The sequence below is a fragment of the Mytilus galloprovincialis genome, chromosome 2 (assembly GCF_965363235.1).
Source record: "Mytilus galloprovincialis chromosome 2, xbMytGall1.hap1.1, whole genome shotgun sequence".
Taxonomy (NCBI): Eukaryota; Metazoa; Mollusca; class Bivalvia; order Mytilida; family Mytilidae; genus Mytilus; species Mytilus galloprovincialis.
This window is the reverse complement of record NC_134839.1, coordinates 85399095-85425001: the sequence shown is the minus strand read 5'-3', so window position 1 is coordinate 85425001 and position 25907 is coordinate 85399095. Positions and strand designations below refer to the sequence as shown.

The 25907-nt window shown below is 30.8% G+C and overlaps 1 protein-coding gene across 10 annotated transcripts in view; it reads left to right on the top strand.

Moving 5' to 3' along the window:
• The first annotated feature begins 2575 nt into the window (after positions 1–2575).
• The window catches only part of LOC143064681 (pre-B-cell leukemia transcription factor 1-like), a 29070-nt gene continuing 5738 nt past the window's right edge, over positions 2576–25907 (top strand). For 5 of the 10 annotated variants that reach the window (XM_076237686.1, XM_076237683.1, XM_076237693.1 and 2 more), the window contains exons 1-8: positions 2576–2983; positions 3119–3192; positions 7513–7757; positions 9513–9602; positions 13959–14149; positions 16557–16692; positions 23393–23525; positions 24746–24846. In XM_076237686.1, the coding sequence (XP_076093801.1) occupies positions 2796–2983; positions 3119–3192; positions 7513–7757; positions 9513–9602; positions 13959–14149; positions 16557–16692; positions 23393–23525; positions 24746–24846 (1158 nt within the window). In that variant the 5' untranslated portion in view covers positions 2576–2795. Of the gene's footprint in view, positions 2984–3118; positions 3193–7512; positions 7758–9512; positions 9603–13958; positions 14150–16384; positions 16521–16556; positions 16693–23392; positions 23526–24745; positions 24847–25907 lie in introns of all 10 variants that reach the window. The other 5 variants (XM_076237684.1, XM_076237692.1, XM_076237685.1 and 2 more) reach the window with 4 other exon arrangements.

Genomic DNA, 25907 nt, shown 5'->3' with positions numbered 1-25907 from the left:
AGTGGGATTTCGAGAAAGATAAGTCCGTTTTATGATGCACAAGCACTAAATCCTAGAAATATATAAAGATAAAAATTCTAAAATGCTAAAACATACCTAATCTTAAAGGTTAATTTATTGATAAATTCATTACTTTATATGTCGGTATACATGCCGATTCTCCATGTTAGTGCCTTGGTGTAACTTTACAAACTAACTTAAATTATTTACTAATTTTAAAAACGATCACTATTCGTTGAAACACTTTTCACTCTGAAATATTCGCAATGAAGTTAGATGTATGTCTTAAACTATACGAGTTTATAATGATCACTTTATAATTTGTTTTAGAATTTAATATGAAAATATATATTTGAATTAAGAAATATTTTCAACATTAATAATTGATAGTCATATTTATTATGAAAATAAAAAAAAATATAGTCAATTATAATTAATTTAATTTTTATTTATATTTTTACCTGAGTTTACCTGTAAAATGAATGCGCGCAAATGTAATCAAAAACTGCGCGCAAACGTAAAACATTTTAATCCCCAAATGCGCGCAAACGTAGTGCGCCCCTAAAAACCGCGGTTGGTGCTCCGAAGTTATGTCAGTAGGGTAGCGGAGTACTCTATCGTACCTTATACTTCAGCTTCAGTTTGAGTGGATTTTTTTCTGTTTTCTGTGGAAATTCGAGTTTGACCTGGCTTTGATAACTTCGAACCTTACGCATGATTGCATAGACCTGAACTTCTGGTTAGTTTTGTAAAACAAATAAAATCTATATTGCTTCGAATATGAAACAGGACAAACTCTTTACAATCCGATATATAATCGAAACATATCAGCTTAATTCAAGTTCAATTAATTGCCTTATTGGAGACATTCATCATTTTCTATTCCTTTGTTTAATCAAATTAATCAAATTCAAAATTAAAAGAATGCCCCTTGATATTTCTATACACATGCACATGGCTACACAAAAGCATGTACAAAGCGGCTATATCCTTTAGCACACTATTAAAATAGACGATAAACCAATATCCCGAAGATAGATAGGACCTAGAACAATATTTAGAGAATTGTTTACCATTTTTACATATTTAGCAGCTTTTGAAACAATAGGCTAAACATTTGACCTAAAATTCTAGATGTTATCGGTCCAATAATGTTTTGTTCAGTTATAATGGCCGTTTCGAAGCCAATGGCTCCTCTGTAAGTACATGTATATGAATGCCCATAGGAGTTTTGTGTCCCGGTCATATCTACTTTCATCCATGTTTAACTAAGCTGTCAATAAGATTGACATGAATGATTTATTGACGATTGATTTTATGTAATAATGTGCCAATTTGATAGTTTCTTTAAAATAAAAAAAAAAAGTCTTTTTCTGTGTATCCTTATACGTTGTTTTGTGTGTTTTATCCCCCAAATAAATACCGTAGTAAACACATTAGATCCATTTCAGTTATTAATCTTCTGTTAATATATATATATATATATATATATATATATATATATATATATATATACAACTCGTCTATACATCAACCCAACAATGTTAGATCTGTAAATTTGCTTTCGCAAATTTTTGGTTCTTCCCTCGCCGGGATTCGAACCCATGCTACTGTGATATCGTGACACCAAATCGCCTGCACTGCAGCCGTCCCGCTAGACCACACGACCACCTGGGCTCTGATATATATATATATACTAAATCATGCCAAAGTTTAAAAATTCTTGAAAAAATAATGCAAGATATTGGGCCTCAAGGAGAGAAAACAAAATACTTCAGGAAATGTCAACACTTGTGAGGCTGCAATCATGTAAATTCTATTTCACTGAATACACTGTCAATGTGTAAAAATTACAAATCAATTTTCGACCTTTTAGTTTAATTCATAACTGTCTATTTGCAACTATTTCATGTTTATTGAAAATGAGATAAAGTTTATACAAAATGGTTATGACACGAAATTTCTTGGAAGCATCTTGGACTTATAGACAAAGGGTACATGGTTGGTCTCCCAGAAAGATATTTTAAACTTTGAGGTAATTTTGCATATATACTCAAAGGGATTATTGTTAGTCATGCAAGTTACATTACTAAAACTGTCTGTAGGTTGCATTACGTAGCATTAATGCCTTCGCTTCATCCATAGATGTAATACTGGTTGTCATCACACACGCAGCACCTTTCAGATTGTCCTCATGACATTTAAAGACTTGATGATTTTCTTTTTTTTTAAATATACACTCAGTATACTTATCTCAGTTTATGATTTAAAAAAGTATATATTCAGCATATAGTATAGATTTTCTATCTATAAATTGTTAAAATAAAATGCATTGCGAAAGGTAAAAATACCTAGCAAATCATTTTTGTATCCTTCCTGGGGCCTCTAATAGATAGTCATCTCATAATCATCTCCGAGCTGTCAATCTTCGTCAAGGGCGTGTGGTATCGGGACTAAATTTTCCTCATTTCATTGGCTGTTATTTATATCTAGTTAAAACATTCCTTACGGAAAAATACGAAGATATCGAATCTTCGTTTTCATTGGATGTTTGTGCATTAACGGAGAGAATGATGTTCTTTGCATGCATGACGAGCCGCCATTTCTGTTTAGAGGCATTTTGACTGGCAGTGACAAAAAGCCCTCCCAGATTGGCATAAGTGTGGACATTGTTTACGTTTAGGATTTGTTTATTATCCAAACAAAGGCATTGTAGGAATTAGTGCTAAGTGTTTTAATGACTTAACATAGACATAAATGGATTATTAAGGTCGAATAAAACCTACTGTGAAATAATGGACGACCAGCAAAGAATGATGCATAACCAGGGACAAATGGCGAACACTAATGTGCTTCAACAGTATGGGATTCCTCAACAGGGAGACGATCCCTCGGACCAGAGAAAGCAAGAAATTGGTGATATTCTTCAACAGATAATGACAATAACAGACCAAAGCCTTGACGAAGCACAAGCAAGGTGCCGGTACATGCCTTCCTTTATTCTATGCCTGTCGTCTCTCATATTTCTCTTACTCCTTATCTGTTCGATGTTTTTCAGCGCGAAGTTATGAAATAATCTTCCTAGTTCTTAGTAATGCTCTTGTTTTCTTTATTGCAGGAAACACACATTGAACTGTCACAGAATGAAACCTGCATTATTTAGTGTATTATGTGAAATCAAAGAAAAAACAGGTGTGTAAAAATTTACCCTTCTTTAAGCCTCTTGTATGGAAACCTATATTATTTTTTCCAAATATTATTTTGTATTAATTTGGTAAAAAAAGTAAGTTTATAGGTAAACATTGTTTGCATATTTGTAATTTCATAATTTCATAATACATGTACTAACAAACCAATACTTTGTCAAAGATTTTGTTGTGACTTAATTAACAACTATGTGTATTATAGATACACATTTAGTGATCTAGTTACACATAAAGTGATAAAGTCAGAGTTTTGTAACAAAGTAAGGTTAATGACAATGTATATGATATATGATATGTTGCAAATGATATTAAAGAAAAGATCAACCTGCAAAGTAGGGAAAAGTTTAATCTGGGTCCCTTCGCGCCCATTCGTGTTCGCACCCTACACATTCGCACCCAAATTTTATTTAAACTATTATATACTATGAAATACAAATTGTGCATTGTATCTTCATTTTTTTTTTTTTTTGTAAAAAAAATCAAAATGATGAGTCAAAATTTTATTGGTTCTGTGTGTAAACGAGTTTTGGATTTTTGATGTTTAAAATATATATCCACTACTTTGAAATGGGGGTATTGTTTGTAGAGGAATCTATACAGGCTATCCCATTACGTCTTTTAGTGTTAACCAGAATGAAACTACATATAAAAAAATATCTAATAGTTCAACTGAAATTCTAATACACAAATTGGGTGCAAACGTGTAGGGTGCGAAAGGACTTTGGGGACGAACATGTGAGGTGCGAACGTGTAGGGTGCGAAAAGTATATTGGGCGCAAACGGACCTGATACTGGAAAAATTCCCCACTATTGAATACTATCGTTGAAATAAGGTCATAAGCCAAATGATAAGAAAAAAAATATATTTAGTCGGCACTCAAATAGCATGCATGATCATGCATTTAAAGAAAATGGAATATTTTGTTTGTTAAAAACATTTTTTTCTTTACTTTTTTTGAGTTAAAAATTGTAATTTACTGTGAATAATAATAACAATTTTAATCATTATTTATTAGCTTGAAACTTGCAAGTGTTAAACTGATTATTTTCTTGGATACCAATTTTCGTGGAATAAGGAAAACTCACATGTTTGTGGATATTTAATTTCATGGTTTTAAGGAAGTCTGATTACAAGCCTATAGAATTTTTTTTATTTCGTGGTTCACCTGTACCCACAAGTGAGGAAAAAAGGGGGGGGGGATTTAAGTCTCTCTATTCCAACCAAAAATAAATGAACTGTGGAAAAAACTGTTTTTGGCTTATTTTTCAAAATATTTTATTGCACGATAACTTATAAACATTTGTGGGAGACTAAATATAATAAAAATCTAACTACAAAAACGTAGGACAATTGAAAATTGTTGCTGTACTTGTAGTTTGTAATTATAACTTGGTTCAAATTTAACAATGTATCAAACTGAAGTTGCAAATACAAATATACAATTAGATTTGCTTCCATCTATATATTGAAATGCAAATTAATTAGTTAATCCAGATATAATTTTAAAAGATTATCAATTAAGCTAAGTTGATTCAGAGTCTTTTAAGATTGAATTTGGGTTATGTCACTTTTACTGTTCTAAAGTTATTCCCCTTTACAAATGGAAAAATTGTTAATTTTTTTTTTCGTTTCTGTTCTCTTACTTTAGTTTGCCTCCACCAAATGTTATGAAACTGAAATCGAACCAGGAAAAATGTATGAAACTTATACACAATGCTTATCACAAATGTATCGCGTATGAATTTTGGTAGGGTCACTTTTACCATTCTCAGATCAAGTACAAATTTGAGTAGCATCACGTTTACAGATCTTGAGTTATGTCCCTTGACAGCGTTATATGAAAGAGGGGGCATCATTTGTGTCCAATGGACAAATTCCCCCCCCCTTTTTTTTTTTATATTACAGGAATGTTTGCAACTCTTAAAATGGACGTTTTCAGGTCTTTTGGTCAAAAACTTAATCAAGTATTGGAGAGATCAAAATAACTTAATCCAGTATTTTGTTTGGTTGGTTTCTGTGTCCATAGTAATCTTGCTCAAAATTTCAATCATCATGCCTTTTCTCATGAATCTTATCTGAACCTCTCAAAAATTTGGTTAATGTCCTTGCCAATTTAAACTTTTTCAAGAATCTCTGATAAAGTATAGAAATTATTAATCTGGTTTTATATACATGTAGAAGAAAATTTGCTAATTTAGTCATTGTAACCTATAAAAAAAAGTATTTTCAATTAAGATATTTAAATAAAAACAAAATTAGCTTTTGTCAGTGATGTGAGTATTCTCATTTACAATTTTCAAGTGTAAATGTAGTACAATTAAATGATTTTTATTAAGGAAAAGTCTATCTTGTTAAAAGTTGTAATTTAATCTGTCTAACATTTTACTGATAAAAAGGTTTGTTTGTATTTTTGACTTAGTTTCACAATTATATTGGTTTGAAATTGTACAAAGTACCGGTATATATGTGTACATTAAATGAGAAAGTCCATTATATAATTTGTGCAAAGTAAAATTCAAATTAGCAAATATAACATGATATGACAAGTATAAATGCCATATGGAATAGTAAAGTAACACCTTAAGGGGAAAAGAAGATCCACTTTGTGGCACAGATAATGATTAATGCCAATATTATTGGATTAACAGCATGGGTTGTTCTCCAACACTTCCTGTCACCGATCATGATAATCTACCTCCATTGTAATGATTTTCTCAAATCTGATTTAAGATTTGAATTGAATCAATATGTCTTGTCAAAGTGTTGTTAGCTAGGGAGGTCTGTTGGGGTCTCATGAAGCTGTGTCAATACTCTGTTAATTTAGTTTTATTGATTTCTTCTAAATGAAATAAGACCCAACACATTTAATGCATTGATCAGGCCTCTATATTCATTATTGGAATTCTAATTTAAGTGTATAACTTGTGTATTTTTATTAGTTGAAAGATTGGATTTGAAAAATTCTTATGTTATATTACACGAAAAATGTGCTTGATAAAGAAAAACTTCTAAAATAGTCATGTTACTAAAAAAATGTGTAAATTGACATAATTGTTATGGAGATGAGATGAAAAAGATTTTAATTGTGATTCAATTTGCTCAAGTTACACAGGCAAATTTCAATCACATCAATTTCACGTGAATATAAATTCATGTGAATCTCACGTGAAATTCACAGCAATTTCACCTCAAACGAGCTTATACGTGAAACTTATGTGAATTAAACATCAACATGATCAAAATCACGTATTTTTTTTTCATGTGAAATTCACATGAATTTTTTAAAATAGAGTATTTCAAATACTATCTAAATTTTCAAATTTAATTGAAATCATGAAAAATATAAATTTTTACTGTTGTAAATTTCACGTGAAATTCATGTGAAAAATTTCACATGAGATTCATGTGAGCAAATTTTGCCTGTGTAGATCATGGAATAGCACAAAAGCAGTGCTTAAAAGTGGCCTTAAAACACAAAATATCAAAATCAATCAATGTCTGGCAAATGGCAATATTCTTGCATCCAAAGATTTGTAAAAAAAAATGTAAGTTCATCCTAGTGGCAATTCCAGCTCCTCCTTTGTGTATATCCATTCTCTTAGACCAAGGAATTCAGATCCTCATCTGAAGAAAGTCCTACTTAGTTAATTCTAAAGCCTACAATTTTATGACAATCTGTGAACCAATGATGTTTTATTTAAGCAGTGATTTCAGTGACCATTACATGTATTTGATGTAATATATTCAAGAGAATCATATAAATGTCGAAATGTAATCAAATTATTTAATCAACTTTTTATTGCTTCTACATGCAGACAGCTTCAAATAAAAATTGAACCCAATGAGGGGAAGGTCAGGAGATAAAATAGTTTGAAGTGTCATATTCACCTACATTCAATTGATTTACAAATTTTTGCAAGGTTGGGTCTCTCTTAAACTTTATATTGATAACTTATACATGTACAAAAAATGTAGTTGTGGACATGAATAAGCAAAAAAGTTGTTTTTTAAGGAAACAAGTTAATGTCATATTGTAAAAGTTTTTTGGATGTGCTATGAATAAACAAAAGTACATAATTTCAATGTGTGCCAATTCAAAGTTTTCATTGACTTGTGTTAATTTACAGAGCATGAAAACTACTTTTTAAATTTTTAGTTACATGAACTTATTTTGTGCAGTGATGTTCTGAATTTGATATACATGTACACTGTTAATAGCTTTAGTGTATATAATCTGCAGCACTTCATGTTTGTCACCTTAACAATATAAAAGCATTAGAAAAACACACTTGTATTTGATTTCAGTTCTCAGTATTAGAAATTCACAAGAAGAAGAACCACCAGATCCACAATTGATGAGATTAGATAACATGTTAATAGCTGAAGGAGTTGCCGGTCCAGAGAAAGGTGGTGGCTCCTCAGCAGCCGCCAATGCCACAGCAGCTGCCTCTGGTGGCCAGCCAGATAGTGCTATTGAACACTCAGACTATAGAGCCAAACTGGCACAGATCCGTCAAATTTATCATACAGAACTAGACAAATATGAACAAGTGAGTGATAATCATTTACAGCTGTTACTAGCCTCCAGTCTTCAACACTTCTCTCAGCTGTTACATGTTTTGTCTCTGTGTATTTCTACTGATGCAATATGTTTATAAATGCTAAGAATACTGAAAAAATACTTGTAGTCAAATGTCAATTTCATGATTTTTTTAAGACATATATGTACCTTTGCAGAAATAAAATTGATATTTTACTTAAAGACTGGCTTCTTTCACACATGTGCAGAAGCAAGAGCTCATAAACAAAGATTTAGAAACAACTAAATAATGAAAAAGTTGAATCTTAAATAAAATGGTTATTTTGGTTTAAATATTTTTACATTCATTGATTCTCAAGATCAATTACAAAAATGTGTCATTTTCTTTAATGTATCTTTGAATTAGGACAGTCAAAGGAAATTTAATGAGAATTTGCCTTTATTATGATAAATTACAAAGTAAAAGTTTTATAAGTGGTGAGAAAGAAAATCGGCTAAAGACAGTAAGATGAATCACTAGTTATCATGTATGGTTAAATCATAGGTTAATACCACAAAGGTGACGCTTTGTTAGAGTAATTGTCAAAGGCTGGAGGCTATAACAGTATAAAATTTGGAATGAATAATGATGTTTTGTCGACTGGTTTGGGTCATGTGGCCCGGAGCAATTTATTCTGCTTAGTAAATGCATGCTTTGTCTGTTGATAAAATTCATCATAAATTTGTCTTAATAAAGGCATACATAAGAGTATTTTCTGAAGATTTTGCTTTTATGATACTTATATATTGAAATTGATTAATAAAATGAAGTTTGAAGATACATGTGCTCTAGAAGGAAGATATGAAAATGCATATGGTTTGGTGATGTCTTGTAAAGGCATGATAATTTAAAGTTGCTTGAATGATTGCTTAATTTCATACTGTTGGGAGAATTATATTAATTTACCAAGTAAAAATGATTTTATAAAGAAATTTTCAACAAATCCCCAAGATTTTATGCAAATACATTAAAAATTTCACCTTGTTGAACTTCTCATAATAAAAACATCTCAGATCTGACATTTATGAAGATCTTTGACTGCTTTTTTCATTACAGTTTATGGATTTCTGGATACATTCTTAAAAAATATTGCAGTATAATTTAATAACTTCTTCTTTACAGGTTGGCCAGTTATACATTTGTACATCACTAATTGCAATTTTAAATTAGACGTGAATTGTGTTGATTTTGTTTTGTTAGCATATTTGTTTCCCAGTTTTTGCTGCTTTTTCCCAAGGATTTTTGTAATTTTGTTAATTGGAAATCATAAATTGCTTGATGGTTTCACTTATGTGAATGTGAAAACTAAAACCTGCATGCCTTGCAAGTCGACACAGTTAATTGAAAAAAGAACTTGTTTCGCATGCACAGATTATTATAAATTAGTAAATTTATTTGCTTTTTAATTACAATTTAAAAAAATACAACTGTGATGCTCTATCTTTGATTATGTAGAATTTCAGTATATTGTTTCCTCAAAATCCTGTCTGGTTTGTAATTACTCTGAAATTTACAAATATGCAACTAAAAAACATACATGGGCAAAAAAACATACTATTTTAAATCTGGAAATTGCAAATTCATCACTTTAAAAATTTTTTTTACTTCATTTTAATAATATTTGACAATAGATCTGAAATAAAACAGCCATTTGTTTATTGCTAAATAATATGAAAAGGTGTTGCTATTGGTTGCCATGACTCTAGTTTTGTTGTTCTTGGACAGGATGGATCAGAAATCAAAAATTCAGACTATGAAGCGAAACTAGCACAGATTCGGCAGGTCTACCAAACAGAATATGGAAAATATGAACAGGTACAAAAACAAAATGATTGTTTTCTTCATCACATGGCCAGCGTTTTTAGCTCTAGAATGGCTGTGGTTTCTCTTTAACCAGACAGGGAGATGGTGTTCAAATATTATTAACAATAACAAATTTAGTTCTAGATTGTTTACTTTTTCTCACTTTTTCTGTGTGCTCATATCAAACTAATATATATATAATATCACACTTTAAATAAAACAAAAAGAAAAGAATACTTTGCAGTGAAAAAGCAAGATAATAATTCTTTGAACTTTTGTGTTTTAAAAGTTAGATATGAACAAAATAATTTTGATACACAAGTGTCTTATAGAAACAAGATTAATTTATGAAAAACACATATGAGCATACTATTGCACTCAGAAAAGGTGTGGAATATAACAGTATATGTAAATTTTATTTCACCAGCATTCACAACTAATGATACTGTAATTGTACCATTTGTTGTAATGTTTTAGTTGTTGTTTTGTTTACCATATTTTACTTTTATTAGTATAAATGTAACCTTCAGAATTATACATTGTCATCATTATAATTCCAATCTTATTTGCATTGTAACTGATTTTAATTCATAATTTCATTTTTGTCTCTCAACAAGAAAGAGGGAGGAGGGACATGTTCCTTGTATGATCCCTCATGTGAGTCTTTTATTAACAGAAACTGATGGACCCTACAACCATATAAAGTTTTATTTAGTCAATAATCTGTTTTCCTCAGTTTTCATGTGAGCAGAAAGATAGATAGCTATCACTTTCTTCTTAATCAATCATGCATGTAAACGTTATTTTTTGGTTTCATTTCATTTAAATATTGTTTTAAATTATACATTAGGTGTTGTTCTTATATATTTTATTCCATTTATTATAAGTTTCAGTAGCCTCAATAAATAGTCTGGCTCTCTTGAACTCTTCAAATTTCATTTTCAAGTTATTTATAAAAGTACATAGTATGTCCCCTTTATTCCACTTGAAAATTAAAACCAGTTATGATTAAAAGAATATGATTGGAACTATAAGGATTTCCATTTTAAATGGAATTCATAAATGTGTAAGCTTGTCAGTCAACTCATTATACTAAATTTTTCAAGTTCATGAACCTTCTGTTTTATTAACATATCTTTATCTGTAAGTTGAGAAAAGAGATTTCATTTGATTTTGAAACCGAAGAAAAAGTAGGATGTCAAAACTTCAGTAAGATATGGTACATACTTCGTCAATATTTATTAGTGGGAATTTTATGTAGAAGGCATACTTAAGTAATAAATAGATGTAGAATTCCATTTTTTTTTTGCAAATGTTGATGTATGCTTCCAGTAGATAAGGTTTGAATATTACAGGGCATTTTATAAGGTATTTAGGTAATAGTTTCCTCATTCGGGTTTTTGATTTAGTTTTTATTTAGCCTCCGGAATACACATTAAAAAGTAAACAGTTGCACTACTATTGCTGTAAAAAATTATATCTATCCATTAAAATGTTTTATGTCACCCTCCAGCCTGAATTTGACCTTTTTAATGATTGAATCAGCAAAAAATTAACATTTTTATGTTTGACTTATGGTTTTAATTTTCTATTTAATTTGCCTGAAGAAGCTTTTTTTTAAGACTGCTGTTAAAATTGTACAAAAAATCCAACAGCATTAAAATCATTGATCATTCAAAAGCTGGAAGCATACACTTTTGGTTGCTTATTTTATGTAGAAACCCTTACATGTATTAATGTTAGATATCAAACAGTCAACAGAATTATTTCCCGGGTTAAGATGCTAGATGATTTTTTTTCACTTTTCTATCAACCCTAGCAGGTAGGTAAAAAAAAGGTTTTATGTTTATATACAATTAAATTCTATGTAGAAGATAGTATATGCCAGCTTTAGAATTTTGGTTATAAAAAATTAAGTCCTTTTGTATTATGCTTGGCTTTCTTGCTTTTTGTTCCATAAATTTGCAGATAAGAAGCACTTTCAGATTGGTTGAAGATTTTTATCAGTTATATATTTCCTATTTTTGGCTTTAGATTATTTTGCATGCATCTTAGTATGATTACTCCTCTTCAAAAAAGAATTACTGCACAACGATATAATTCTGATTGATGTCAAATATACGTTGATAGCTGCATAAAAATTGATTAAGAATAAGTTAATATTTTTTGATATCACACTATCAGTGATGTTGAGTGATAGAAAGGTGAATGAAGATATAAAAGATGACTAATTGATAAGCTTTTTATACCACCGCAAAATTTGAAAAATTTTTCGTCGTATATTGCTATCACGTTGGCGTCGTCGTCTGCGTCGTCGTCGTCGTCATCGTCCGAATACTTTTAGTTTTCGCACTCTAACTTTAGTAAAAGTGAATGGAAATCTATGAAATTTTAACACAAGGTTTATGACCACAAAAGGAAGGTTGGTATTGATTTTGGGAGTTTTGGTCCCAACATTTTAGGAATTAGGGGCCAAAAAGGGCCCAAATAAGCATTTTCTTGGTTTTCGCACTATAACTTTAGTTTAAGTTAATAGAAATCTATGAAATTTTGACACAAGGTTTATGACCACAAAAGAACGGTTGGGATTGATTTTGGGAGTTTTGGTTTCAACAGTTTAGGAATTAGGGGCCAAAAAAGGGCCCAAATAAGCATTATTCTTGGTTTTCGCACAATAACTTTAGTTTAAGTAAATAGAAATCAATGAAATTTAAACACAATGTTAATGACTACAAAAGGAAGGTTGATATTGATTTTGGGAGTTTAGGTCCCAACAGTTTAGGAATTAGGGGCCAAAAAGGGACCCAAATAAGCATTTTTCTTGGTTTTCGCACCATAACGTTAGTATAAGTAAATAGAAATCTATGAAATTTAAACACAAGGTTTATGACCATAAAAGGAAGGTTGGTATTGATTTTGGGAGTTTTGGTCCCAACAGAATAAGGGGCCCAAAGGGTCCAAAATTAAACTTTGTTTGATTTCATCCAAATTGAATAATTGGGGTTCTTTGATATGCCGAATCTAACTGTCATGACTGTGTATGTAGATTCTTAACTTTTGGTCCCGTTTTCAAATTGGTCTACATTAAGGTCCAAAGGGTCCAAAATTAAACTTAGTTTGATTTTGACAAAAAATGAATCAGTTAGGTTCTTTGATATGCTGAATCTAAAAATGTACTTAGATTCTTGATTATTGGCCCAGTTTTCAAGTTGGTCCAAATCGGGGTCCAAAATTAAACTTTGTTTGATTTCATCAAAAATTGAATAAATGGGGTTCTTTGATATACCAAATCTAACTGTGTATGTAGATTCTTCATTTTTGGTCCTGTTTTCAAATTGGTCTACACTAAAGTCCAAAGGGTCCAAAATTAAACTTAGTCTGATTTTAACAAAAATTGAAATCTTGGGGTTCTTTGATATGCTGAATCCAAAAATGTACTTAGATTTTTTATTATGGGCCCAGTTTTCAAGTTGGTCCAAATCAGGATCTAAAATTATTATATTAAGTATTGTGCAATAGCAAGTCTTTTCAATTGCACAGTATTGCGCAATGGCAAGAAATATCTAATTGCACAATATTGTGAAATAGCAAATTTTTTTTTAATTAGAGTTATCTTTCTTTGTCCAGAATAGTAAGCAAGAAATATCTAATTGCAAAATATTGTGCAATAGCAAGATTTTTTTTTAATTGGAGTTATCTTTCTTTGTCCAGAATCAACTTAAATCTTTGTTATATACAATATACAATGTATATTCACTTTTTACTACCAACTGATAAATTAAAATAATCTTTACCATTCAGTGATAACAAGCAGTTTTTTTACATCTTAATATTTTATGATGTTTTTAAATGAGTAGTTATTGTTGCAAACTCCATTAGAAATTTTAATTGAGATTAGTTTTGGAATAAGGGAAAGGGGGATGTGATTAAAAAAATTGGGTTCAATTTTTCTCATTTGAAATTTCATAAATAAAAAAGAAAATTTCTTCAAACATTTTTTTGAGAGGATTAATATTCAACAGCATAGTGAATTGCTCTAAGAGAAAACAAAAATTTTAAGTTCATTAGAACACATTCATTCTGTGTCAGAAACCTATGCTGTGTCAACTATTTAATCACAATCCAAATTTAGAGCTGAATCCAGCTTGAATGTTGTGTCCATACTTGCCCCAACCGTTCAGGGTTCAACCTCTGCGGTCGTATAAAGCTACGCCCTGCGGAGCATCTGGTTACGATATGGGTCCTGAGAGACAAACTTTAAAATTCACAAAGATTCATGCGAAGACTAAAAAAATGCTCAGATTCTTCAACTATCTGAAAGTAGCCTAAATTTGTTTGCATGATTTTCAATATGTAGTTTATTTTCAGGCCTGTAATGAATTTACTACGCATGTTGTCAACCTGTTAAGGGAACAAAGTCGAACAAGACCAATAGCTCCAAAAGAAATAGAGAGAATGGTTGGAATAATTCGTAAGAAATTTGCTGCTATAGAAATGCAGTTGAAACAGAGTACATGTGAAGCTGTTATGATTTTAAGGTCCAGATTTTTAGATGCCAGGTAAGGATGCATTAAAGAAATGATTAACAAGTAATTCACTGGTCATTGTGTTGTTCACTGTATGTGGAAATTTTGAAAGAATACTTGTTGTCCAGTTCATTCAAACAAACATCACTCTTCATGATAAACTTTTGCAACCAAAAGCCTGATGCTAATTTAAAAAAAAAGTTTATAGATTTTATTTGCCTGTAGTAGTTTTTGGGATGGTATAATGGTATGGTGTCGTCGTCATCCGAAGACACATTGGTTTCCAGATAATTACTTTAAGTAAAGTGAATAGATCTTTATGAAATTTTTTCAGAATGTTCAAAATCGCAAATGGAAGGTTGGGATCGATTTTGGGGATGATGGTCCCAACCGTTTAGGAATAAGGTGCACAAAAAAAGCATTTTTCTAGTTTCAGTATAATAACTTGTGTACAAGTATTTCAATTGCTGTGTAATTATACCACAATGTTTCAAACCCGAAGTAGAAGGTTTGGATTCATTTTAGGGGTTATGGGGCAAAAGTTTAGGAATTAAGGGCCAAAAAGAGGCCAAAACAAGATTTTCTTGTTTCCAGACAATAACTTGTGTGTAATTGTATGGATCTCTCTGAAATTGTACCACAATGTACCATATAACAAAGGGGGCTGGGATTAAGTTTTTGGTTAATTGCCCACAATATGTAGGAATTAAGGGCCAAAAAAGGCCGAAAAGAAGCATGTTTCTAGTTTCCAAACAATCATGACAATCACTTGTGTTTAAGTGTACAGTATGGATCTCTCTGAAATTGTATTACAAGGTTCAATACTACAAAGGAAAGCATGGGATTGAGTTTGAGGGTTATTGCTCCAAGGGGTTTCCAAAAAGTGGGGGGGGGGTTGTTTACCATTTTTTTAAGGGATTCCTTTTTTTCAAAATTTTTCAAATTTCAAATTTTGAAAAGTTTCAAGAAGAAATCTTCAATTACACAGTATTGTGCAATAGATTTGTTAGATCTTTGACCACATTAATTTTGTGACCAAAACCTATATTATGTCAAAACTTTTATCACAATCCAAATTCAGACAGTATCAAGCTTGAATATTGTGACCAAATTTGCCCCAACTGTTCAGGGTTCGATCACTAGGGTTGTATAAAGCTGTGCCCTGCCGAGCACCTGGTTGGTGGTGTTGCTTTGAACCGTTCTAGAGTTATGCGCTTTCAAAATTGAAAAACTGCTGAATATTTTGTTTCCTTCTTTTTTTGTGGTGTCACTTTAACTGTTTTAGAGTAATGCCTCTTACAAAGGGAAAAATTGCTAAATGTTTTGTTTCCATCTAACTTAAGTTTGCCTCAACCAAGTATAATGAGATTTAATCACAATCAATTGTTATTACCACAAAACTCAGATCAAGTTCAAATTTGGATTACTTCACTTTTACTGTTCTTTAGTTATGTCCCTTTCTAACTTTATATTATACTCAAGTGGGGTCATCATCTGTGTCCATGCATCTGTGTCCCATGGACACATTCCCCATTTATTCCCCTTGTTCATCCATCTGTTTCGAGCATGATTTTTGTGCTCCGAGCACTGAGCAAAGATTAATGACTTCAACCCCTGGTCTTTCTGTTTCATCCTTTGGTCAAAACTGATTTTTTTTCCAAGGAGAATCTTGAGTTTCCTTCACTTGATTAATACAAAACTTTCAGCAATGGAAAATACAGGAATTGGGGAAAAAGGCTACTGTATTTGGGGTCAATAGGTCCAATTTCAGCCAGGTCATTCTACTACTAGAAATGCAAAAATTCTCTGATAAAATCTAAGTTGCCCTTGCTTGATTAAAATGACTTATACCAATGGACGTAAGAGGAAAGGAGAAGAAGCCGATTGATTCTGGGGTCAATAGGTCATAGTTAAAGGTACATAGCTGTTATACAAAAATTTTTTCTAAAACAAATGTTTTCTAGAGGAAATGTGTTTCTGTTGATTAATTAAAACAAAACTAAGACCAATGGAAGTTATATATATATATAGATGAAGGAAATAGTTCTATTGATTTAGGGACATTTTGGTCAAAGATTATTTGAACTTAAAAATTAAAATATTTTTTGAAACAAAGGCTCTATGTTTGAAACTTTGTCATTTAGCTTGAGTTTTGGCTTCAGTGATGTAGACCTTTTGTCTAGCCTTTTACTCAAATAGAAACAAGGGATGATGAATTTTTCAATCAGTATCAAAATACTTAGTTGCGTCTTTTTTTTCATTTTTCAGAAGAAAGAGAAGAAATTTTAGTAAACTAGCAACACAAGTGCTAAATGACTATTTTAATTCTCATTTGAGTAATCCTTACCCTAGTGAGGAGGCCAAAGAAGAATTGGCTCGCAAATGTCAGATAACAGTCTCGCAGGTAACATTAGATTTATACTTTGTTTTAATTTTTCAGACGAAAGAGAAGAAATTTTAGCAAACAAGCAACAGAAGTGCTAAATGAATATTTTTATTCTCATTTGAGTAATCCTTACCCTAGTGAGGAGGCCAAAGAAGAATTGGCTAGAAAATGTCAGATAACAGTATCTCAGGTAAAAATGTCAGATTACTTTTTTCAGGCGAAATATCAACTGTATCTCAGATCATATCTTGGATATACTGTTAAAACTGTTGTGCTAAAATGTCAAATAGCTTCAATAGAGTGATAAAATATTAAGTATTCCATCTAGATATATAACAGTATCTTTGAAAAATCTAATAAAATTGAGAATGGAAATGGGGAATGAGTCAAAGAGACAACAACCCGACCATAGAACAGACAACAGCAGAAGGTCACCAATAGGTCTTTAATGGTATTAAACAATCTATGAACACTACACTCCATCTACAACTGTGTATGAATAACAAATATGTTCTGCTACTTCTGCACCATATTTGTCAGGTAAGTACAGTGAGCTCTTTTGCATTCATAGTTGGCAGTAAGTTCTGTAAATAACAACCAAACATGTTATTCTACCCCTGCATCATATTTGGCAGCAAATTTTATTTATAACATCCAAATATGTTATTCTCCCTCCACACCATATTTGACAATAAATTTATGAATAACAACTATTAGGATATTCTAAACTCCCTTTGCACCATATTTGCCAGTAAGTTTATAAACAACACCCAAATATTATTGTTCTCCCTCTGCATCATCTCTGGCAGTAATTACTTTACACTGTAAGATTCTTTTAGTCTTCATATTTGTCTGGAAGTACACCCATATCAGGGGCATCTTGGCATAAAACCCATAAAATTGGCTCTCGTGCAAGTTACTTTCCGGTATCAGTTGTTTACTTTTCCATTGTGACGTCAGATGTTTTTTATGACGACGTCAAATTTACGGGAACTTTTGTAGGGATAGTCTAGTACTTGCTAACAAATACCAATTGCCAAATATGAATCATTTCATAGTACATCAAACATGGAGTAATAATAACCCTATAACTCTTCCAAATTTTCAATGTTTCAAAATGCCTCTATGGGAAACAGTAACATAAATGAATATGGAGGTAGTGATGTTATTGTTGGGCAATTATAGTGACTGTATTTGTTGGATTCATAATTTAACTTTTATATAAAGTTTTTGACTGTTTTAATTATTTTATTTGTTAATTTGCCATACATAAAACAATTGTCAGAAGTATATGTTAAAGAGATTAATACATGGCCTTTTCCATATTGGCCAGGGTATCATCCCTCGGCCCATATCAGCACCTTGACTACGTCTCGGGCTGATATGGGGGTCTCGGCATGATACCTTGGCCGATATGGAAAAGGCCTTGTATTAATCTCTTTCATGGGTCAATCCAATAAGGTGAAATGGTGTCAGAGGTGTTTTCATAGTGTTAAAATATTTTAAACAGTAGTGCAGTATTTAAAGCTTTGAATTTGATATCACATTTTGTAATGTCCTAAGAAAAAAGACATACTAATTGTATCAATTGGGTACAAAATGAATAAAATTAAAGTTGTTTTAATAGACTGTTAAACAGTCTGACAGCAGACATTTTATTAATGGAAATAACACAGATGTGTATTTGTCCTTATATATTCCTTAGAAAAATAGAAATTTATTACCAATTTCAAAATTTAAAAAACCTTTAATTGACCATTTCTATGTACAGTATACCATAAAAATGACAACAAAATTAAAATTGCTGGTAGTGTTTATTTGTTTGGGTTATGATCTGTACACAAAGACTCCTCATATAAATGACTAATATAAAAGAAATATTTAATTTCCATGTGAATAGGAAAACCAACAGTTTCAGCAAATTTTATTATCACATAAACATTTTATAATCATTTGAGGCATTGGTGTGTAAATTCAGGTAACCCAATAAACAAATGTATATCAATTGGATCATGTTTTCCAAATGCATTGATACTTATCCAACATGTGATTTTATCTTTGTCATAGTACTTCAGTTTGTACAAAAAGGACTTTCTTTTAATATTTAGGTTAAGCACTTTTACCAAACTGATACATTAAGTATTGGAGCAAAAATGTCAGAGACGAGAGATTTTTAAATGAACAAATGATATCATTGCTATTGAGTCTGTTCTTTTCCAATTAGAAGTTTTTCTAGTGGAAATCTAACTTGAAAAAAATAGATATTATTTTTTATATCACTACTCAACCAAACCCAACCTGATTACAAGTGTGGTACAAAAAATAGAACATATATTACAGGTTTATGATTATACCCCCGCTTTAAAAAAGGGGGGGTATACTGTTTTACCTCTGTCTGTCAGTCCGTCCGTCCGTCCGTCAGTCAGTCAGTCCGTCAGTCAGTCCGTCCCATGAAACTTTCGTCACATTTTTCTCAGGAACTACACATCCACCCTTTCTGTAATTTGGTATCAACATTTATATATGTTAGCCATACCGTGTGATGCGTTTTCAGATTCATCACTTGACAACTTCCTGTTTACCGAACACTTGTATGATTTTACACATGATAGCCAAGTTGAAAATTTTCGTCACATTTTTCTCAGCAACTACAATACAAGGATTTCTGAAATTTGGTTTCAGGATTTATACAAGTCAGCTATACCGTGTGATGCGTTTTCAGATTCATCACTCGACAACTTCCTGTTTACCGAACACTTGTATGATTTTACACATGATAGCCAAGTTGAAAATTTTCGTCACATTTTTCTCAGAAACTACAATACAAGGATTTCTGAAATTTGGTTTCAGGATTTATATAAGTCAGCTATACCGTGTGATGCGTTTTCAGATTCATCACTCGACAACTTCCTGTTTACCGAACACTTGCATATTTTTACACTATTAATATTATCCACTTGCGGCGGGGGTATCATCAGTGAGCAGTAGCTCGCAGTTTCACTTGTTTATTATGTATGTGAAATTACCTTAGTTTGTGAATTTTTTTAAAAAAGTCTCATGATATAAGTTATTTGTATAAAAGTTCCCCTTAGTAAAGATATATGGTATATATTCTGTCTGTTCGATCTTGTTACCTGTTCATGTATTTTGCATATTTACACATGTCTAAATGCAGTAAGGTGTGGAAATGCTATTACATTGCTATAAACTTTTTAATGGCTCATTTACAAATAAATAGGACAAACATAGGTCATAATTATAGACAACAATGGCAATAGTATATGATACAATGGTTAAATAGTTCAGACTTTTTTTTTTACAGCTTTAATAATTTACACATAAAAAATGAATTATAAAAAAGACTATTGTACATGTCAATCCAAAAAATATTTATTTTGTTTTATATTGAAAATGATGTAATAAATAAGTACATATTGAAATACTATTATATTATTAGGAAAGATAATTAAGCATGCTTACTTAAAAGAATTAAGTGAGATATGTTACAAAAGATGTTGAGAATTTATAATGGAAGCAGAGAAAATTAAACAAAACATTATGTAGGCATTTCATATTTCATTTACAAGTCAGAATAACATTGTGGGATATAATGGAAGTCTTTATATTCCTGAATAAATGAAGAAGTAAATATTAAATACTGGAAAGTAATACAAAAGAAATCAAAATTTAAAAGCAATTTAAAAAAGGTGTTTTTATACAACACCTGATTAAAATGAAACTGGAGACTTGATTTAACCGATACTGAATAGATTATATTCACTTTTCATTTCATTTATTTGAAGGGTGATAAGAAATCATATAATGGGGAAAAGGCGTAGTATTGTTGAACTTACCAATTTGTGTAAATGTGCAATGTATGCTGTTTAATTACACATCAATTATTAATCTATCCCAGGTTTAGTGGGGGGTGAATTACAATTACATTCGTTTCTAAGTACAAAATGTACTTCTAATTACCAGTAAACAAAAAAAAAAAATATCTGGAGGCGTTCAGAATGAGATATTATTTTTAATTGTAATGTCTAAATTGCACTTATGGGTTAATTCTTCCAATTATTGATGTAAAGAGGAATGGTTACTCATAAAAGTTTGTTTTTTTTTGCTATATACAAAGGTACATTTTTTTGGCTTTGGACAATTCTGTATTCAAATTGTCTTATAATCATTGATTCATAGTGAATTCAAAACAACAAGGCAACAAAATAAGATCCAAGTTGAAACTGTGTCCCTATAGATACCCCTCCATTGAAAAAGCATTATCCAACAACTGGATGATCTGATAAGTTTTCAGTTTCACAAGCAAATTGAAGGTTATTTTAGCAGATTTTTTTGTCTGGTTTAAATAGAGGTCATAATTACAGGTCTTAAGATGAAGATTAAGTTTCCTTGGGGCTTTCAAGGGAAGGAATTAAATGGGGTGATTCTGACAGGCAAATCAGTCATAGCTGACATTTAGTCATGTGACTTCTATCTCAGTTTTCTAAGTTGCAGGGCATCCTTGGGGTTCCTTGTGAAGGATGTTTTTTTTTGTTTGTATGTAAAGATAAGTAAAAATGAAAACTTAATCCATAAATGTTGATACAAATGGGTTAATCTACTCAATGGTAATTGTATTTTGTCATTCTATTGAAAGTAGTTTGGTTCAAATTGAGTTTTTTTAACATTTTTTCTTTATCAATATGTAAATATCATTGATATTAATGCAGAATACATACATTTGGATTAAAAAGGACAATAAAGTTTGTTTAAATGCAAGAGAAATTTTACAGTCTGTTTGCAGTTGGGTTCCAAATGCTAGAAAATTCTTACTTTATTGATTTTCAAAATCTTAACAACCCTGTATGAGGCCTCTACATAATTTATGTCATTTTGAAGGTAGAAATAGACAATTCTACATTCACTGATAACAGTTAAAATGTTTTAAATAGTTTGACTCATAGAAACTGTACTTGGTGTGAAACCAGATCCTTACCTAAAAAAATACAAAGTAATATCTAAATAAAATGTAAAGAAAGAAAAGAGTTACATCTTAGTAAGATGAAAAGAAAGACAAAGAAATATCTAGATAAGATGAAAAGAAAGAGCAAGTTAAATTAAGAACTTGCCTCTTATAGCAGTAGGTTAGAATTAAAATTTTTGTTTGATAACTATTTATAGAAATCCATTCTGGTAGTGTATTTGCAAATTTTATGAGGTCAGTGAACTGAGTTTTTTTTCAAGATTTCTGGATTTTGGCAGCTGTCATTCTCATACTCAAACCTAAAAATCCTTCAAATTTCTATATGATCCTATATTCAATTTCATGATTTTCTGTATTTTTGGAGAAGAGGGTGGATTTGAAGAATGCAAGTTCATATTCCTGCAGCTTCTTGCTTTATAGCTATATATCATATGCTTCTCTACTGCTTTAATTTATACGACTGCAAAAATTGAAAATTTTTTATACTTAAGTATAAATAAATAGAAATCTATGAAATTTAAACACAAGGTTTATGACCATAAAAGGATGGTTGGCATTGATTTTGGGAGTTTTGGTCCCAACAGTTTAGGAATTATGGACCAAAAAAGGTCCCAAATAAGCATTTTTCTTGGTTTTGCACAATAACTTTAGTATAAAAGTAAATAGAAATCTATGAAATTTTAACACAAGGTTTATGACCTCAAAAGGAAGGTTGGGATTGATTTTGGGAGTTTTGGTCCCAACAGTTTAGGAATTAGGGTCCAAAAGGTTCCAAAATTAAACTTTGTTATGCCAAATCTAACCGTGTATTTAGATTCTTAATTTTTGGTCCTGTTTTCAAATTGGTCTACATTAAGGTCCAAAGGGTCCAAAATTAAACTTAGTTTGATTTTAACAAAAATTGAATTCTTGGGTTTCTTTGATATGCTGAATCTAAACATGTACTAAATTTTTTTATTATGGGCCCAGTTTTCAAGTTGGTCCAAATCGGGGTCCAAAATTAAACTTTATTTGATTTCATCAAAAAACGAATTTTGGGGGTTCTATGATATGCTGAATCTAACCATGTATTTAGATTTTGAATATTGGACCATAATAGGTAAATTTTTAAGTTTTTAAGTTTAAGTTCTTAGACCACATTCATTCTGTGTCAGAAACCTATGTTGTGTCAACTATTTAATCACAATCCAAATTCAGAGCTGTATCAAGCTTAAATGTTGTGTCCATACTTGCCCCAACTGTTCAGGGTTCCACCTCTGCAGTTGTATAAAGCTGGGCCCTGGGGAGCATCTGGTTTCCTGTTAATACAGGCTAATGTATGCAAGTAAGAAAAAAATCCAAAAAAAAATCAACTGGTAATAAGGATTTTGGTTCTTCCATGTGGTTCCCTTGTTTAACTTTTCAATGTTGACATTCTGTTCTTAGTAACAACTTAATGGGTTGTGCTCATGTACAACATATCTCCAGCTTAGGGTTAAACTGAATACAAAGTAAATTCAAATCCCTCAAGATGAATTTTTATAAGCCAGTAACATATAAATGATGTGTTTGGAATCATTTTGACCTAATTGAACCAAAATGATGTAATTAAAAATAGTATTTCAATATTCCGCTATTCCAAATGTTTGAAGAAAAAAATAAAGTATTTTTGTTTTTGTTTGAACCATAGCTATGTCCTTTAAGCCAACTGGGTTAGCTGCAAAGGACTAAGGGAAATAACTCAAATTGTAATATTGGTTAAAATGTCTCATTGCCTACTACAATAAAATGTATAATTTTAAGGTAAAAAAAACTCACAATGCAAATTCAAAGCGGTTAGTATAGTCTGTAGATAATTCGATTATTTCTGTTGGAATTGAACATATGATATTATTTAATTTTGTATTAACAACTTCATTATATCTTTCAGGTCTCAAATTGGTTTGGTAATAAAAGAATTAGATACAAGAAAAATATAGGAAAAGCCCAAGAAGAGGCAAATATGTATGCTGCAAAGACAGCTGCTGCTGCTGCAGCTAATGTGGGTGGCCATGATGGTCAAGGTAAGATTTGGAAAACATTTAGATATCAATTGTCTTGGTATTCTAGGAGTAGAAGATTGCTTTATTCCATTGTTTGTTAATTGGAAATATTTATTAAAAAAAACCCTTAATGCCACCTTAAATCTATGTAGATTTGACATGACCCATTATTCTGATATTGTTCATTCAATCATTTCTAGCTGCTTTAAATACTTCCTGCTACTGTCATAATTTTTAACACTTTTAACTACACTAAATTCAGAAATAAGTGAATACATTTATTAATGTGATTTTGTCATTTTAGACTAAAATGTGATAACGAGAAATATCCTGATTAATTCATAAAAAAATTTCAAGATGCCAGTTTAAATTATAGAGATTATAACCACGCAATAATGAAAACATCACAATAATTCTGAATTTACAGGAGTTGAGAACTAATGAACATTACCACATAATAGAACTCATCTGGCTTGGATGATACTTTTATTTATCAAGTTTATGGATCTCCTTCTTTAAAAAGAAACTGTGTTAAACTGTGACACATCAGTCTCTGATGACTTACTACAGTAAAAAATACATTAAAACTGATCTAAGGGAGATAAATCTGTTAGTTTTGATATGATAAAGTTTACCACCAAATTAAGTCATATTATTCATAATTATTGGGATACCAATTTATATGAAATGCTAAATATGAGATATGTGAACAACCACATTTATAAGCACATTTTACTCACAAAAGTTCATTACCACACTAGTTTCATAAAAGGTATGAAGATCCTCTGCAACAGAGATTGTTCTGGTCTAAAAATAATATATTGCCATGGAAAAAGCTAAAGTTAGATAGGTATGGTCTATTTGAAGCTGGATGTGTTGAGGACCTAAAAAATCATATAAAATTTACTTTGGATTTGACATTTTTTTTATTTCCTTAGACTATTTACAAAATACATGTATATGTATTAAGATAGCTTGCATCATAAAATAGAGTGCATAAAATTACAATTAAGATAATGGTCTTTTAAAAAAATCTTAACAAGGAAATGTGGTCATCTTCAAATTGGAATTGCTTAGATGATTATAAGATGCTTTTGAAAAAGAGTAAATAAGTAAATAAATCTATTAACCATTATTCACAGACATATTATACTCTTCTCAGTGTACTTTTGTAAGGAAACATTCAATGATATCAAAAGAAAAAGACGTGTGTTTTTGAGTTTATTGTTTGTATGTTTTAGGTGCAGCAGGTTACAACCTTGGTTCATCCCAGTCTGGAATGGGTGGGGGAGGAATGTATATGAATCTTAATGGCGATAATTACCAAAGTAGTGACAACTCGGTAAGACTAACTCACACACTGATAGACAACCATTTTTAGGGAAGAAGAAGATAAAAAAAAATGAATATAAACTGCAGCCTGATAATTATAATTCTTAGATATTTTTGAAAGGCAGACAATTAGAAATCAGATAACACTCAAGATAGACAACTCTTAAGCATACATCACAAATCATAAGAAGAACTGAACAAAAGAAAAATATTAACATACAACCAAAAATAACTTTAAAGAAAGATGCATCATAAATTCAGACACAACCAAAAAACCATATAACTGTACAAATAAAAAGTATGACTATCTGGTGCAGGGATGATTGTTTTCTGTAATTTGAAAAAATGTCTTAATTTTCTCCCGAGTTTTTTTCTTCTTCAAAAGTTATTGGACTTATAATTAAGATCATAAACACTTTTGAAAGGGGATGTAGATGTTTTCATAAATATTTTGAGATGTCAGATAGTTTTAAATTGAAAGCAAAATCATCCCTGCCCATGGCAATCTGAGAAATTTGTGACTTTTCTGTTGTTTTAAATATATGCTTGCTGAATATTTAGTGTATTGTCTATAATCTGTAATACTGTGCATGTCTTTGGCATGTATCATTAATTCCAGTAGCTGTCAAAATGATCAGATAAAGAAGCAAATGTGTTGTCTTCATTACTTTTATTTAAAAAGTGAATGTTGATAATTAGCATTTTGACAGTTACTGCATAATTGATGATGTGTAAACTAATTTGGTACATCATGTAATTTGATCATTTAGATTTGTAAGTTGCATGGCAGTATTGATTTGATTATATTATCATGAGAAGACTTGTACTTCAGCTAATAATAACAGAATTTGTTTGTTTTCTTTTTTTATGAAACGGTTAATAGGAATATAATTGCTCATGTTAAATTATTGTTCTCCATAGGAATTTATAATTGTTTGAAGCAACTACAAGACAATTTTCTAAATTATAGCCTCAGGGTGAACTTTTTTTTGTAGTAAAACCTCAGAAAATTCATTGTTGATAAGATCGGAAAACTTAAAATACTGAGAAAAAAAACTTTATTGTAAAAAT